The sequence below is a fragment of the Falco naumanni genome, chromosome 8, assembly GCF_017639655.2.
Source record: "Falco naumanni isolate bFalNau1 chromosome 8, bFalNau1.pat, whole genome shotgun sequence".
Classification (NCBI taxonomy): Eukaryota; Metazoa; Chordata; class Aves; order Falconiformes; family Falconidae; genus Falco; species Falco naumanni.
The window spans coordinates 40,545,006-40,561,775 of NC_054061.1; the positions used below are offsets into that span (position 1 = coordinate 40,545,006).

Here is a 16,770-nt window from a genome sequence, read left to right on the forward strand (position 1 = left end):
CATAGTGAATTGCACAAAACTTTTCTGAAAGCATTATTTATGCTTACATTTCCTATTATTGCCTCAAGACAGTGATTGTTTTTTCAAAAAGTCAGAGTAAACCTGTCCAGCTGTCAGTAAAATGTTCATTAAAATCTACTTTAAGAATAAGTAGGATTTTTTTTGTCAGTAGGTAACTGAAAACAACTAAATTTTAAATGATGAAACATCTTCTGTGGTGCATTGGAAATGTTCTCCTGACAAATTTAAAAAGGAAGAAAAAATGGAACAAGAACTATTCACATGTATTAGATTTTCATATGCAATATCCAAAACCTGCAGCAATGAAAAAAAATTTTTCAAAGGGCATTAATTTGTGATTTGCCTGAAGTTAGTGCTCTATCTTACTGAACACAGATCTGGTCATGGGAATCCTTGTTTTTCTGACCTTTCAGCTTCTCTTGCTCCTCACTGTGTCCATAAATGAAGCCAAATGCTGTGAAAGCTCCAACTCGCGTTAAAAACCCTGAAGCTGACCGTCTATTTAATACTGCCAACTGCTGTGAGAAGGCTCTGTAGCATTTGCCTTCCTTGATTCCAGTTCAAGATCTGAATGCTGATAGTGGGGACTGCCACAATTGAAAGCCTAACTGCAATTTTTGGCTGCTCTTCCATACATGTGACCTGAGGAGTACTGCATTCGCTGCTTCAAGAACACAATGACTGATGGTCATCAGAGGGAGGGTCATGAGAAGGAGATAAACCTTCATGGGAGCCAAGTATGATCTTTTGATCCCCCCCTCAAAGAATGAATGTAGCCCTCTCTTCAAAATCAAATCTGAAATCTATTTCTTCAGCTTACCTTTCCTCATATTTTTCACAAATACGTAAGATATTCTCTCTCTTGTACATACAAACATGTGTGCATATGTATCTATCAAACCAAAACACTCCAACAAGCCCTACAGACCAGTGAAGCAATCTTTTTCAGTCAAGCAATCTTTTTTCTGGTCCAGAAGAAAGGGAGAGTCATTTTTATTGTTTAATTGTTGGGAAGTGTGCAGGGCCAGTGATGAAGGGGATCATTAATCATTCACTGACTTGTCTGTATGTGCAAGACAGAGTGGCACAGCGTAACTATTCAGAGTTGCATTCACAGCTAAGAGCGAGCTGATGTAAAAGGCTACAATTTACAGTGGACTTACGCTTCTGCAGCTAAGACACCACGTTTAAAATGCCCATGTTACTGACGCTTAATGAAAACCAGCAGACACTCTCAATGGTCTGTAGATGCCTGTTGAGCTGCTGCTATGGAGACATTCCGTAACCATGAGCCTTCCCGTGCTTTAACAGGTCAGTGCTTTAAAACCTGACTGCGAAAAGTGTTGACCATCTCCTCCTGCCCCGAATCACCCTCCTCTAGGGCTAACGTTTTTACAGAAGAAAGCTGTGAATGCAGTATTAGTCCAGAAAGTAAATAATTCCTTGTTGTACATGCATTGTGCACATGTGTACATTAGAATTCAGTCTTCATTTACTCAGCGTCTACCCAAATGTGTACCAGGTGATACTACAAATGCAAGAACAAAATTGATGGTCTTACATTGGACTTTGTGTTTACACACTTGACTTTACATGGTTAATTTTATCAACTTTTCAATAAACCTTGCTTTCAGATATTAAAAAATACAACAAAATAGTTTTAAAATACTATTTTTTAATCTATTTTCAGTTAAACCGCATCTTTTAGTTACATTCATTGCTTATTTTCTAGCAATATGACAAGGCATATGGGACTAAAAAAATCTCACATTAAAACATCACTTTAATGATAGAGCAAACCTGTACAGCTAGAAACTTTTACCCAGAGCTGTGAAAATTAAAAAAAAAAGTTGTGTCACACAAGATCTCAGTAGCTTTATATGTTTTAAAGCGAAACAAAATATATACTCTTCACCATCCTAACCTTCACTTAAATGCAGTGCTCAGGGTTACATTTATTTAATAACTTACACAAGGTTTAACAATTTGTCACAGGAGTATGTTTTTGAGTGGTTGTAAGTAGTATTTTTCTTTTCTATTCCAATGTTGCTTCTTAAAACTAAGCAGCAGTTACAAATGATGGGAATTAGAGCAGTAAAAAGCCTCTAATCTTTGATCTAATGTGTAAAATCTTGGTTCCTTCTGCCTTCAGTGTGACAATCAGGGTTAATACCAGCACTGTGACCTCTTGATACCCCTTAGCAGTGATTTCCAGACTGTGGTTCACGGATTATTTCTAAAGGATCTGTGACAGATAACTAAGAAATGTGAGTTTATGGTCAAGCAGCTCAAATTCACTATATAGAGATATGCAGTGCTGAACATTTTGTAAAGGTAAGCAAATAGAAAACTCTCGAAAAAAACTGCCACAAAGTAACTACTTCAAGGCTCCGTTTTCACTCCTGTCCTGCACTACAAAGATGTCCATGATCAGAATCACTCCAACCAGTATTGTCTGCCATACCTGGTAGACCTCTTCCTAGTCTACAATCACGAACACAGGCAGGAGCAGGGTGCTCACACCTGTCTTCAGTTTCCTCCCTAAAACAGAATCTGAGTGACCAATATCTTCACCATTAGTGGGAAGAGGAGGTCATGGATCACCTATGATTTTTGGACCATCGCCACAACCCACCATTCCTGAAGTAAAAACGGTATGGGCTGCTCAGCAAAAATGCTCTCTACCTTTACACCCATTAAAACAAAATCACCTAAGTTATTTTCAGTAAAAGAAGTAATAAATAATCCATAAAGCCTATATAACAGGCATAAAACTTACGTAACTTTTTAGCTTCTATATTTTTCATTTTAAATGTAAGAGACACAAATACACTCAGACTTACACACACCTTATGTATTCTACAGCACAACTGCTTTATGTAATTATTTATATAATTATCCTCATGTATCATCAAGCAGCTGCATGCTGCTGTGATAAGGAGGAGATACTTTTCATGATTTTGCCCAGCAGATCATTTCTACTACTGTTACGGGTCCAACACAAGACAAAAAGCGAGCAAACATTTAAGAATCATCTTTAGGGGAGGGAGGCTAAGTATGCTGCTCTGTCCTCACTACTCATCTTCTGTGCCCTGGTTCCTTATACTAGTGTAGTCTCTGTTTCCTCCGGCTCATGTCATGGAGCTGATGTTTTGCAGGAGAAGGTTTAAATATCACATTATTCACTAAAATAATAATTCTTTAAAAAGGAAAGTAAAACTACATGCAAAAGTAATTTCAAGATCATAGCAATCATGTAATAAGCACACAGCTGAAAACAGAATGAAATACAAAAATCAAAGTCCTGAGAGAAATGGACAGGAAGTCATAGCCCAAAAATCAGAACAAGCTATTACAAAAACATGTAACAGAAGTATAAACTCCAACTAGAACAAATGGTAAAACTGATATGCAACTTCTAGGAGTTTTAGGGTTATACCACCTTGTGGTGCATTTGAAATTGCTCTCTGAGCTAACCTTCCTTCTCACTCACTGAAGAAAAACAAGGACACACTAGCTATTGAATATATTTGATAAGCTAATATGGAGCAGGGAAATAAAGCCTGAATAGCTTGTTACATCTCGGTTCAGCTTGCTCAGTATCATCAACACCCAGCCACTCACTCAAATCTACAGTCAACACTTTTGTGACCACCCTATGCTACCCTTGGCCCTCTCAGATTCTAAAGAGGCGTTTCTGTTCTGTCTTCTCATGCTCCAGAGGTTTCATCTATGCTTCCTATAACTGTTTAACCCATTCTTCCATTTAAACCCAAATTTCATTAAAATAACAAAGCTGTGTCATCAAAGCATGTTTTTGTTGAACACATGTTCTTCCTCCCACACCAATTTTATTACAGGCCTGTCTCTCCTACCTTCCTCATCCTGATAACGGTGTTTTTATAGCCAGCTCCCTTTGCCGATTTTAGCCAAGTTTCTAGGACACAATGTTTTAATTTAAACATAGTTCCAGTTCTACAATTTTATTTTGCATGTATTCGAACTTCTTCCTCTATAACCTCAAAGGATGCTAATGTATTTCAAAACATTTTCCTAACCTTTGTTTGTCCAAGATCCACTTTTCTCTGTGCAGGTAGTCCAAGACCACAGTTGCCCCATGACTCTGCCCCACTTTTTGGCCGACTGAAGTGTATTATAATGCATAAACTGCATCCTCTAATCAGACTGCATTATTGGGCATGTGCTTACTATATGGTAAGGAACTCCAGGAAGAATTTTAACTCCATAAAAAACCCTTCCAAGAAGAAATACAACTTCACAGCATCATCATGGAAAAGTAGAGTTGGGGCTGTACCATATACAATAAAATTGAGGGTCTTCAAGGTTCTCACAACTTTCTTAGGAACCTAATTATCTGTCATATTTTTCAGCATCATGGAAGGTACAACATCTTACTTAACGGACTTCCAGACATTTAGTTATCTATTTCTGAGCAACTCATCTAGACACTCTTTGTAACAAAGACAGCTGACAGCAAAGATACATCAGTCTCCGGAGGTGTTTGCCTGTTTACCTATCCTAGACAGAGAGCCTAGCCGACTACTTTGCCAAGTAAGCATAAGAAGTTAAAGTTCCTGAGAAGGATTATGTCTTGAGACCCTTCTTTAGTTTTCATTTTCTGACACTCAGCAGTTCTGTGCAAATTTCTTGTCCCTAATTCATCACACTTTTCTGGTAAATGTTTCCTCCACACTGCAGAAATTGTTCTTAAAATTCCATGCAGCAATTTTTATTCCTACCTGGTTGAACCTGATCGTATAAGGGTGCAACTCCAGCTTCAGCAACAGCCCACCCGAGACAGAGCATGATTAGCAATGACAGCAATGACATACTTGGTGGCTTGTTCATTGAGAACACAGTAATGCGAGTGAAAATAAAAATAAGTAAACTAAATAGCACTAATAGGAGGTTCTGTTACAGCTTTTTTACTGACTCTAATTGAATAGAAATCCTTACATGTTAATTTAGAAAACTCTTGGTTTCTCCATACTTTTTACTTTTAATTATGTCCAAGCCATAGCAGCACTATAAAACTAATCATGGAGGGTGGATCAGAGCACAGTCAGCATTCAGAGAAAACCGTTCCGTGATCTCCTTGCCCCTAAAGGGATTTTCCACCTCATAAAAAACCAGATTTCTAAATATATGAAATAGAAAAATAAATATTACAGCCCCTAAGTATAACAAAGTTTTAACTAAATAATCTTGGCAATCAACCCCAAAGCAAAGGGTCTGCAAAAGCCAAGCCAGGGAAGTCAAAACCCTGCATTCGATTAGTGCTGGTGAAGGGAGTGGTTTCCTGTGCTCTGAAGCAGCTTTCCATCCCTACTGCAGCACAGACTGCCTCAAACTGGAGTAATCTTTGAGGGATGAAGCATGTATGTAGTTTTACTAAACAAGCCACATTCTTGTCCGCCTGCCGAGGGCTGCTTTCCTCCTCCTCAGTGTCAGGATCTGGCTGCAGAGAACATTTCACCAGCAGGATAAAGGTGGCTTCAGCAACCACATCAACAATGTAATTTGTAAAATTCCCACTTGGGATTCTCAATAAAACGATTACCAAAAGCTGCCTGGAATGTCAGGCATGTGTTCTTTCCTCCTTTATTGTCCTCTTTTCTTTCTATTTTACTTTGCTGCTCTGACTTGCCTTTCCTTGTTTTTACATGTTTATGGAATATGCATTTTGTCTCTTAGAAACAGTGCTGACAAAGCAGGCAAACTGATGAGGAACGTGGTGTGACAACAACAAAACGGCACTACATAGCTTCTCTGCATTTTGCCTTACACAACATTTCTGGAAGTAGCATTCTTTGTTGACCTCTTTCCATCTTCCTGAAGAACCTCAAAGCCTACATTGACTTAAAAGTCACAGCTCTCCCAATGAATGAAAGTGCCTGGCATTAAGGTACTGCCGCGGAATATATTTTTTACTAATCAGATCTTTTGTTGAAAATTATGTCGAAAAAATCATCAACAGAAGGCAAAAGTAGTCCATTTTTTGCCTCTCAAAGAGAACTGTCCCTGGACAATCAGCAAAATTTTGTTTTGATACACATACAACACATATTTGTCTCCTCACTTCAGCTGGGATTATGTGGGATGTAAATTTGTGCATAGCTGGCTTAAGGCATTTTAGCTGCTTGTCTGTCTGCTCGGAGAGAACACTACTAGATTCCTAGAAAAGGCTTGCAGTAGGAAAGTGATATACTGTGTTCCAAGTGAGCAAGTATTACAGTCATCCAACAAGACACAGTTTCATTTTAATAAGCCTGCCTCTGAACGAGAAGCCAGATACAACAATCAGTGTAACAGGCTTCCACTATGTAAGCAATAACCCATTCATACATCTTGTTAGAAATATATCCAACATACCAGAAACTCCTGCTGGTGTCTTTATGAATTTTCCATTAAAATGAGCAATCACTGCTTCACATTTTTCTGTTGACTCCATCCTAAGAAAATAAAGAATAATTTACATAAATTAAACACTTATCCAGATTCCCATGTTTGTGATCTTTTTAAAGCATGTTTCTTGCTTTTTCTCGCTTTGCTTTTGTGGCTTGCTTTCCCATGTGTGAGCAATAGAGAAGATGTTTTCTAAGAACAGACAACTCAGAAAGGTAAAACTAAACTCAGTCAACATTTTAGGCACTCTGAGGCCAAAGTCAGTGCCAAACTGCAAACACAATACCCTTATTTACTTAGAAATTAGGCACAACATTGCTTGGCCAGCTACAGTACAAAGTACCTATGCTGTCTTAAAGGAAGCAGAAAGACTGATCCACAGTCATTCTCAACAACTCTTAGTGTCCATGATATATACAACCAATGTTAATGCCACTTTTCATAGAGGTTTCTGAACTGTTTGTACAGTTTTAAGAGTCATAAACACGCCTGACCATGGCCCAAACTGCCTTTGCAACTTTTAGCTTACACTTATCATACCAACTAAATGATGTACCCATCTCCTATTTAATTGTCTCCAAGTTACTTTTGAAACAGGAACCAATGACAGAATAGCTATGATGGCTACTGAGAATTTATCCAGCATCCTGAACAGGTTTGTGCACCGATGTTGTCAAAACTAGACTGTGTGGACTACCTGTGAGCTAATGCCAGTCAGGGAGTGGCTCCGCAGGTTGCAGCTACCTCCTTACATTACAATGTAGATGTGGCGGCTCTAACTGCCAGCTTGGACCAAGTTGCAATGGATGACCGAGACATACAATTATTAACAAAATTAATTTTAAAAGAATATCTTTTGCAGCTGTCTGCAAGATGATGTTTGGATAATGTTGAACAAATATTTGCTTTCTATTTGCTCATCAAGTTCTGTAATTCAAATCCATATATTAGGTCAATGGCCTCAGCAGCAATGAAGCAGTAGTAAAAATTACTAACTCTTGGTACCTTCTTAATTCTGATAGCCTTTCTGCACAGGCCAACAAAATACAGTCACAGACAGCAACCAAAATCATCAAAATGCGAGACTGAACCACAAGCTTTCCTCATGGTTTCAAAAATACCTTCTAGAGAATTTTCAGAAGTTCTGGATTGTTGGATCTCCATCAAAGAAATCTAAATTTTTTGTCTCACATGAAAGAAACAATATAATTTAGTTTCAGACTCGAGTCTGGACTTGATAAAATGTATTAGCCCTTATTAACCTAATAAAATGCTACCAAAGGCAAGAAATTAAAATCTTTATTTAACGTCTACATGTTTCTTGGACAATTTTAACTTTAACTAATATTTATCCAAAAATGTTCCAATACCTACCTTGCAGAACTGGAAAATTTTTTATCAGATATGACAGCAATAGCTTATTCTATAACTTATGGATAATATATGTGTATAAATATACATATAAAAATAACTTTATGTGTATATATATACAAAACATGTAATGTATAATACAGAACCTAAGGAGAAAATACTTTAAAACTAATCTCTTCTAATGTCTTCAATACAAGCAAGGTTTTGGATATACACAAGTGTTTTGGACTTTTACATACAATTCTAAAACTCTTCCAGCTATATTTGAATAACAGCATTCCTAAGATACCACTGATTCAAGGTAGAGTTGGGTAAGCAAATTCAGGGAGAAAAGACTGAATAAATCCATAATGCCTACTGAATTTTAGCTTGGGTGTTACTGGATTCTGCTCTTCATAGTACCAAGAAGTGAAAGCTGCATTTAAGCACGTATTAGTGGGTTCGTTTTTTTCAAAATTAGAAAATGTAACTTTTGGATATATGCTGCTTTTTACATCATCCAAAAACACATACACACATTCTGTGTGTACCTGTACGGAGTTCACACTCAAATACTTGTGCATATACTTATACGAAAAAATACAAGTGTATGAATGGACTAAAAATGCCAGATTAAATTTACACCACAAATATTACAAATACTTATTGATTTATTTAAAGGGGACAGGAAGAAATTTTGGTGGAAACAAACTTGCTGGTTTTGCACTCTTAAATATAGGAATATAAATCTCATTGTTTCTAATTTTGTTCTTTTGTTGTATCTTCTTGAGACTGGACAGTCTGTCGAGCAAATAAAGCCAGTGGGGCACGGGGGATGTTAGAAAAATAAAAATAAAACTCAAAGTGCTGTGAGCCACCCATAGCCAACCCAGGAAACCAATCCCTAAAACTTTCAGTTTCATGAGGAGATATACTTTGTTCAGTTCTTTTCTGCACACTAACTTTAGATCCTGCTATTTGTTCAAATACAGAGTTATTGTAATATTGGCTGAACATCTGAATTACTGGAATTTGACTGTTAACAGAGCTTTTACAACATATTTTGAGAATCTCAACTCCTTGCTCAAGGCATGCCCCTATTTTTGATGATAGAAATCTCCAATCTAGACTCCAAATTTTGACTGCCATACAAGGTTTAAAGCAGGAGTTAATGAGAGAGAGACAAATATTAGAAAGACACAGAAAAGGCTTTGATGATAAGACCCCAAAGCAAATAACTGAATTATCTAGAGAAAAACTCACACGGATAGAATACTTGGGAAGTGTCTACTAATTTATGGAAGATATTTATTCCTGTTGATTTGGGAAAGACATTTCACTGTGCTGACAAATATTCTAAGGTGAGATTTACTGTAGAGTGAATAAAAATATTTTCTTTCCCAGATGACATCACGTTAGTGAGCCAGAAAATTCAAAGGTCTGACATTCAAAGGTCAATGATGAGTTGATTTTCTCAGAGGAACTAATGAAGTAAAAAGAAAAAAAAAAAAAGGGGTGTGGAGGTGTCTTTCTTATGGTCTCCTGTCTTGAATTCAAACCTCAAAAGCCAGAAAAGTCACAGAAGTCTCTGTGAAGCATTACGTAACTGTTGCTTACTGGTTCAGGGACAGAGGAGAAAGGAGACATACAGAGAAGAGGCGTGAACTCCTACTTTAGATAGTTGTCTGATAAGGGCAATGGATTCAGATTTAGCCATATAAGCGAGATGAGACAGCCATATTTGCTTTATGAAAGGAAGAATTAAGAAAACGCTGCTGGTATCTCCACCTAGATCTCCCTTTTCAGTAACTTCTGCCTTTTCCTTCTATTCCTGACTTTTCAAAAAAAAAAAAACTGTCAGCATAGGTAAAGCCACTGAAGTACCTTGCAAAGCCAACACCACGGCTTGTCCCACTCGAGTCCCGCAGTATCCTTGTAGAGATAACCTGCCCAAACGGTTTCAGCATGTTCTCAAGCTCCTGCTCATCCATTGAAAGGGGCAAATTGGAAATGTATAAGTTAGTTGGGTCTTGTTCTTGTTGCTGAAAAAGAATTAAAAACAATTGTTATTGTTGCCACCACTGGAAAGACTTTTTGAATATAAAAACCAACAACTGTCTATAACTATTGGTACCGATTTTTACTTCTCAGGCCCCTTTCTAAAGGCTGCTCTTCCCTAGTATCAGTGACCTCCGACTTCAGTCACTGTTTACAGCAATCCTGAGAAAGCTTCCCTCCTCCTGTTACTGCTGACAGCAACATTTTTAAGTGGAGATAAAGGTGAATAATTGACCAGTTTATACTCTGTATTACAACTTCATGTTTCAGATTTTTCTGAAAGAAAACAAAAAGCAAAAACAAATAAAGGAAGGACATTAGCAGACAAGGAAATACAAGACTGGTGGGAAGATAAGAATAACCAGATGTAAATCAAAAAGACAAAAGATTGGAATGACAATTTGAAAATAATGGGGGGGGGGGGGGGGGGGGAGGGAAGGGAAACTACGCATTTAAGAGTATGTACATTGCCAAAAAGTTACCACAAGGATAGGCTGATACACACAGAAGTGGGTGGGATACTGTCGTCTTCTCCCACACATGAATGTTTTTGAGTTTTCACCAAACTTTTTATATTATGCATTCAGACAATACAAAAGTCTTCCAAAAACTTTCTCTAGAAACAAACCAAATGAAAGAGGAGGGCAGCCAGGAGATGAGCAATTTGAGAGGAGACAAATGTAGTCACGTCTCTGCCATTCTCCTGACCTTAGACTCTGTTTTGTGTGATCTATGTATGTACCCCGAAATTCCATCTCGATCAAAGAAACATTTTTGTTGAAATTGATAATTTCCAGTGTTTGTCTACAGATTCTCCAGCTGCCGTTAGGGAGCATCTCTCTCATGCTGCTAATTGCTGGCCATGCTCTGTGATGATATACTTTCTTAACCTACACAGATCTACGTGACTTGCTCTTATACTTGCGCAAAACATTGATGGTGTCATTATGGCCCTCTGTACAGACCTAAGTCTCTGCAGGACGCGTTATACTCCATAGAATTTTTTTGGTTTTAGGAGTGATATGATCCAAAACAAATACAATTTTGTGGGCATAGTCCTCAGCATATTTTCATCCTGTACAAGAGGGCTAACTGACTTACAGGGAAGCTTGAATTAAACCAGAAACAAAACCCAAACCCGTAACACTTGCCCTACTAGAATTAAAGCATTTATTAAAGTGATTATAGCTGTATAGGTGGTGATACCTTATTATGCAGGTTAGACATCGGTTTGTCCCTAAGCTGCCCCTGTATTAACAATATCTTGGTACTGTGGGTAGCATGCTGCATATTTTAATAGCTTGCTGGCCTGGGTATCACCCCTCAGTTGCGGCTGGTTTTCTCTAGGACAAAAAAGGAAAAGGACTTGGGGCTAGGGAGGGGAGGGAGGTCACATTTTTTAGGCACAGAAATGAATTACCCTGTTCCAAAAACTGGGGAAGCAAATTCTATGCTTATGGACCTTCACTATTTGCCTTTTTACCCCTCACATTCAGTTAGAAAGAGCTAAGGTTTAAAGTTTTCTGTTAGGGTTTTTAAGGAATTTCAGCATCAAAGGACTTATAAAAGGGAAATGTGCTCCCATTACATCCTCCTGGTCTGCATGCTATACCACAGATATGACTGTAATTCCTAGCCACAATGAAATCCCAGACCTTACAAAAACTTTTCCAAGTGCCCAAGTGTTGTTCTCGCCCATCCCTCTACAGTCTATTACAAACGGCATCTGACTACCATCTATGTTTTCCTTTTTGTTATCTAGTGGAAATATCCCCACTTCCAAATAATACTGAATCTCTACAGTACAATTTAAATTATCTTAGAATACCTGATTTCTTTTTCATACTAGAAAAATCAGTAGAAAGAGAAGGCAAGAAAATGGATTCAATGAGAGGTCAGACATTAATATTCATTGCTGGGCAGCGTTCAACCATGAGGGAAAACCTATGTTACCATAGTTGACATACGGTTCAATTTTCCTCAGGCAGGAATGTGAGATGAGACAGTTTTCACGTTTTTGAAATTATTTTGTTACTTAGATTATATTACCCAATTTTAATCTTTTTGTCCCTTGAAATATGTAGGCTTACTTCCTTCTTTAATGAGCACTATTAGCAAAAGCTTTACAGGAGGTTTCAGCCACAGGCATTACAAGATTGCATTTGTAGCTATAGGATAATTTCCTGAAACCTGAATAATATTTGAAAGGAAAAATTTTGGATTTCTTATTATAAACTGTAGAATATATTGCATACAAGGACCTGAAAATTTCCCCAAATAACATAAAACAGTATACAAGATGGATGATCAGACTCTTTACATATTTTCATCTGATTTGCTAATGTTTTTATTCTACAATAACAGAAAGTCTGAATTAAATTATAAAAATGTTCTCATTAAAAAGCCTAACAACATTTGGAAAGATAAAATAAGTTCCTATTTTGTACACACTAAAAAAATTTAATCTGCATGCAAAAAAGAAATGCTTATATTGAGAAACACCTAACAGAGAAAGAAATTTAGTCAACTGCAGAATGTCAGAGCAATCTGTTTTGTTCAAGTAACTGGGTAGATCACATTCCCCTTCTCCTGGGCTCCTGTTGCAGACTAGGGGGTTACAACACTTTTGCGTTCTACAGGCAATGCATTCAGGATGAGACACCATGAGCTTTCGTTTCCAAAAGGGACACAAAGAGCCGCTGCAATTCACTGTAACACATGAAGATCTTCCTCCCTGTTGGGAAGCTTGGTTCTTGTACCCATACACCTAGCAGAGAAAACTTCATACCATAAAAGCACGTAATGTTGTTAGAGAAGGGAATGCTCAACTTTGACAGAGTATTAGTGACTTTACCACTAACCCACATTGCAAATCCCTTAGGAATGGAGTGGAGGGAAAAAAGTGCATCTGAGGAAATTGTTCTAAGGAAATTGCTTTCTCTGAACAGAGAGCATTTTGTGACGGAAAAATCTGACTTGTGGCCCTTGAAACAATCTGTATTTTGCATTAGTAACTATTGTGTTTTGGTCAGCTGCATGCTGAATGGGTGACTGGAAAGGACTCACTTCTGCTTTCTTGACTCCTTGTCTATGTCACAGTCTATTACAGCCTGAATACTCCCAGGGATTCGGTTATTTCGGCTTTTGATCCTTCAACAGGACGTACTGACCACGGTGGAAAAAGGGGAGTTTGAAGATACTTCTACATATGCCCATGGCTAGAACTGGTAAAGACGGCAGACATGGGAGAGGAAAAGCAAAAAAGTGGCCAACAGATGAGGATGTCACACTGACATCCTGGAATATGGGTTGAAATGTCATTCATCTGTAATTCCAGAAAAAAAACAGTTGAAATGCCAACACATTCCACAGTGCACCAGGGCTGAATCTGCACTGCAGGTGCAAACCCACAGCTGCCCTGGGGAGCAGCAGCAGGTCAGCTGTAAGGACAAATCATAGAAGCACAGAGTATCTCAAGTCGGAAGGGACCCATACGGACCACTGAGTCCGACTAGGTCAGGGTAGATTCAGTTAATCCACTTCACTTTGGATGGATGGGGAACACCGGCCATTGGTTCTCAAAAAAGCTCATTTACATTACTAAGGTAATACTGTTGGGATAGACCTAAAGCAAGACTGAACTCTTTCTAGAGTCCATTTGGAATTTTACACAGTTTGGCAGCACAAACATTATACCTATTAGCGTGCAAAACATCTCCTCTCCTCCTATTTATTACTTACATCACCGTTCAGCTTCTGTCATCTCCACAACACTATTAAACCTTAAAACAGCTATCTGGGTACGTTTTGGGAGATCATAAGTAGCAAGTCATTTCCTTCCCCTTAGAACACGCTAGATTTCCAAGCTAAGTTCCAAATGGCAACCGCAACTAGGACTCCCCATCCATCTTTATCCTGCCTTAGACAAAAGGCACTGTGCAAACAGATGTTTGCTTTTAAACAAGATTTTGGCATGGAAAATGGTTAAACAGTTAAAAATTCAGGAAGTTAGGAGAAAGACAAACTTTTAAACTCATCCCTCTGTCTCCCTGGCAAACAGCAGTTTAATACATTAAGTTATGTGACTTCCTTCCTTACCAAAACCTGTCTCACCATGGTTTGATTCACATGGTTATTACAGTTCTGTTTCAGAAGAGAAAAATAATTCCTTTGATATTCAAGTTTCTAACTTTTATTCTGGAAGTCAGCAAAAAAGTGAAACTGGCAAAAATATCTGTAAACATAACAACTCAGCTCAAACCTTGCCTGTACACTGTAACCGTTCTAAGTGCTTTCAAACGTACGGCTTTTTCTGGTGCTTAAAATCCATGACATCATGTGAGCTGCTTTCACCTTAGAAATCTTAAATCTCTTTAAGTTATTTGTATCATTTTATGGGAACGATGAAAAAGGATTACTAAAGTCAGTGAAAAGCTTCCTACTTTAGGGTAGCAAGCTACCATTAAAATATAAACCCCTGAACAACTGAGTTGTGGTTTTTGGTTGTTTTTTTTTTAATTTAGACTATTTAGAAAAACTGCTTAATTTGGAAACCTTCATATCTCATGCCATGTCTCCTCAGTTACCAGAACTTTCAGCAATTACTGAAAGACACTAAAAATGGTCAATATTTGTGGACTATGGGCAATGTCTGGGAATTTGTGGGCTACTGTAAGTATCTCTATTATTGAGAAAACTAGGAAATCTTATTTTTAACAATTCACGTCAGCAAGTTTCTATCAGTCTTTTTTCACCAAATTCCTTTAGCTGCATCTCCAGAACTTCTCTAGCAGAACATAACAATACAAAGATGCAGAACAGTGCTCTTGCAGATTAATGTACTTCTTCCTGAAAAGCACTTACAGCACTAACTTAATAAGCTGACTACAAGACACAGTATTTCTCATAAAAGGGACAGAAATAATCAACTGCTAATACTAATTTCTGTAGAAAGAGGTGATGAGGAGTCCTACATAATGCGAATGCTCTACCATCATCTGAAAGAAATTAACAAAAACCTCCCTGTGCGTGTGGAACCGTTCCTAAATTGCAAACAAGAAACTTGGCAAAACGATAAGACATCTGTTTTCTCTTGCTCTGTGTAAGGTCAGAGCGAACAGATAGCCATTCAGAAACATGTGACTAGGCACTGCTCACAGCATGGAAGATCCTCTGGCTGATAGGGAAGGGATTAAATGCTTGTCTGCCTTCGTATAGAAACTACTTTAAAATTTACAATTGGCCTGTGTCTCACTGAAATATGTCTGGTTTAGCCACAGTTTTAATACTGTCTGACCACAGACTGTTAACAAGACAATTCAGGGGAGAAATCACTACCATAATCTTCACTTGTTCTCCAGAACTGCATAAACACTATATACGATATATATATATATAATAAGCTAAACATTCTAATTCATTTTCAAAGGCACATCTGTGTTACAAAGAGGAATAAGAATGGTATGAAAAGGAATTTTTAACTACAATAAGGCCTGTGTTCAAGTGTGCAATCAGGCTATCACTGCAATCATACGTTCCCTTTTTATTCCCTGGCATTCTGGCTTTCCCTTTGCTAGAAGGGCACCAGGGTGCTCCCTGGGAGCTCTGCATGTTGCTCACGGATGCCACTGTTTTCAATAGAAAGCTGAATAAGCCCACTATGGTTCATAACAGGGCACTGGACCCTTGTCCGAACAAACCACAGTGCTGCTCAGCAGCTGAGATAAGACTTTTGTGGGCTGAAGCTGTGTCCTCAAGGGAAGTGGTTGTTAACAGCCTTATTTAATGCACATGCAATTCCTGAAATTATGGACATCTAGCACCCAGGTAAGCAAAATTTGGCTTACCTTCAATTTATTTTATAATGACTTTTAAGAACTTTTATGAATAAAAGGAGGAAAATCGATTATATTTACTTAAAATAGTCTGTTACAGTAGGATTTTATGGTGTTACCTACAGAAAGTACTACAAACTAGGTAAAAAGAAAACTTCTCTTACAAGACAGTTGCTAAAAGCTGCTGTAAAAACAAACTGCTTGAGTTAGCTCCTCTTTGCTTGTCATCTGTTCTTTGGCATTCAGAAACCCAGATGAAGAATTAAAAAAATTGCAATATGCCTACCTTCCCTAGTTAGATTAAGTGCGCTAGCTACCATGGTAACTTAAACTTACTTTCTTACTTTACTGTGTAGGAAAGAAAACTGATTTAATTCTCCAGAAGTTTGCCACAGTGAAGACAAGTGCAAAAAGCAATACATTATTAAAAGTCATAAAAGTTACCTGTTTCTCATTTTTGCTAACTCAAAACCATGTTCTTCATCAGCAACATAAAGGAAGAGAGACTTTAATAGATTGTGTCTAAAAGCTGTGGAAAAGCCTTGATTTCTGTTACAGAGATGAGGACAAGGAGCCGAGCAGCCTTTCCCTCCCAAAATCCCGTACCTGCTGCACAGTTCACACTTTTATATAGTGTGACAGTTCATCCTTTCCAAATATGCTTGGAAAAAAAGACACCTAAAGTTAAGGTTAGAATATAAAATAGAATTAATCCTGCATTAAACTTAGTTGGAAAGAGATAAAGCTGCCAGCACATGGGGAGTGCTTCACAGTTCTACCTTTGTAACCATTAGTAAGAAATACAAAGATTACAAATTCATGTCATCTCTGGGTTCTGGAGGATCAACGTGAACTCAGACAATGAGCTAATATTTAATCACAAACTAAAAACCAACCCCACATAATGAGTTTTAGAGAGTTTGGTCTGGTGCTTTGAGGGCCAACAGACTGCTCAAAAAACCAGAAACTGTATCTTAAGAATGGTAGAAAAGTCAGTATATGACTTCGCATTGTTATCACAGGCACCCTTCTGACACAATTTGAGTAAGAAACAATTCTGAAGATGGCCCTAATTTTTTGC

The 16,770-nt window shown here is 37.9% G+C and overlaps 1 protein-coding gene across 3 annotated transcripts in view; it reads right to left on the bottom strand.

The window, feature by feature from the left end:
* RBMS1 (RNA binding motif single stranded interacting protein 1) overlaps positions 1-16,770 on the bottom strand; it is a 148,533-nt gene that overhangs the window by 16,016 nt on the left and 115,747 nt on the right. For all 3 annotated transcript variants that reach the window (XM_040603134.1, XM_040603133.1, XM_040603135.1), the window contains exons 5-6: positions 9,682-9,839; positions 6,415-6,494 (exon numbers count right to left, since the gene is read on the bottom strand). In XM_040603134.1, coding sequence (XP_040459068.1) covers positions 6,415-6,494; positions 9,682-9,839 — 238 coding nt within the window. The remainder of the gene's footprint in view (positions 1-6,414; positions 6,495-9,681; positions 9,840-16,770) is intronic.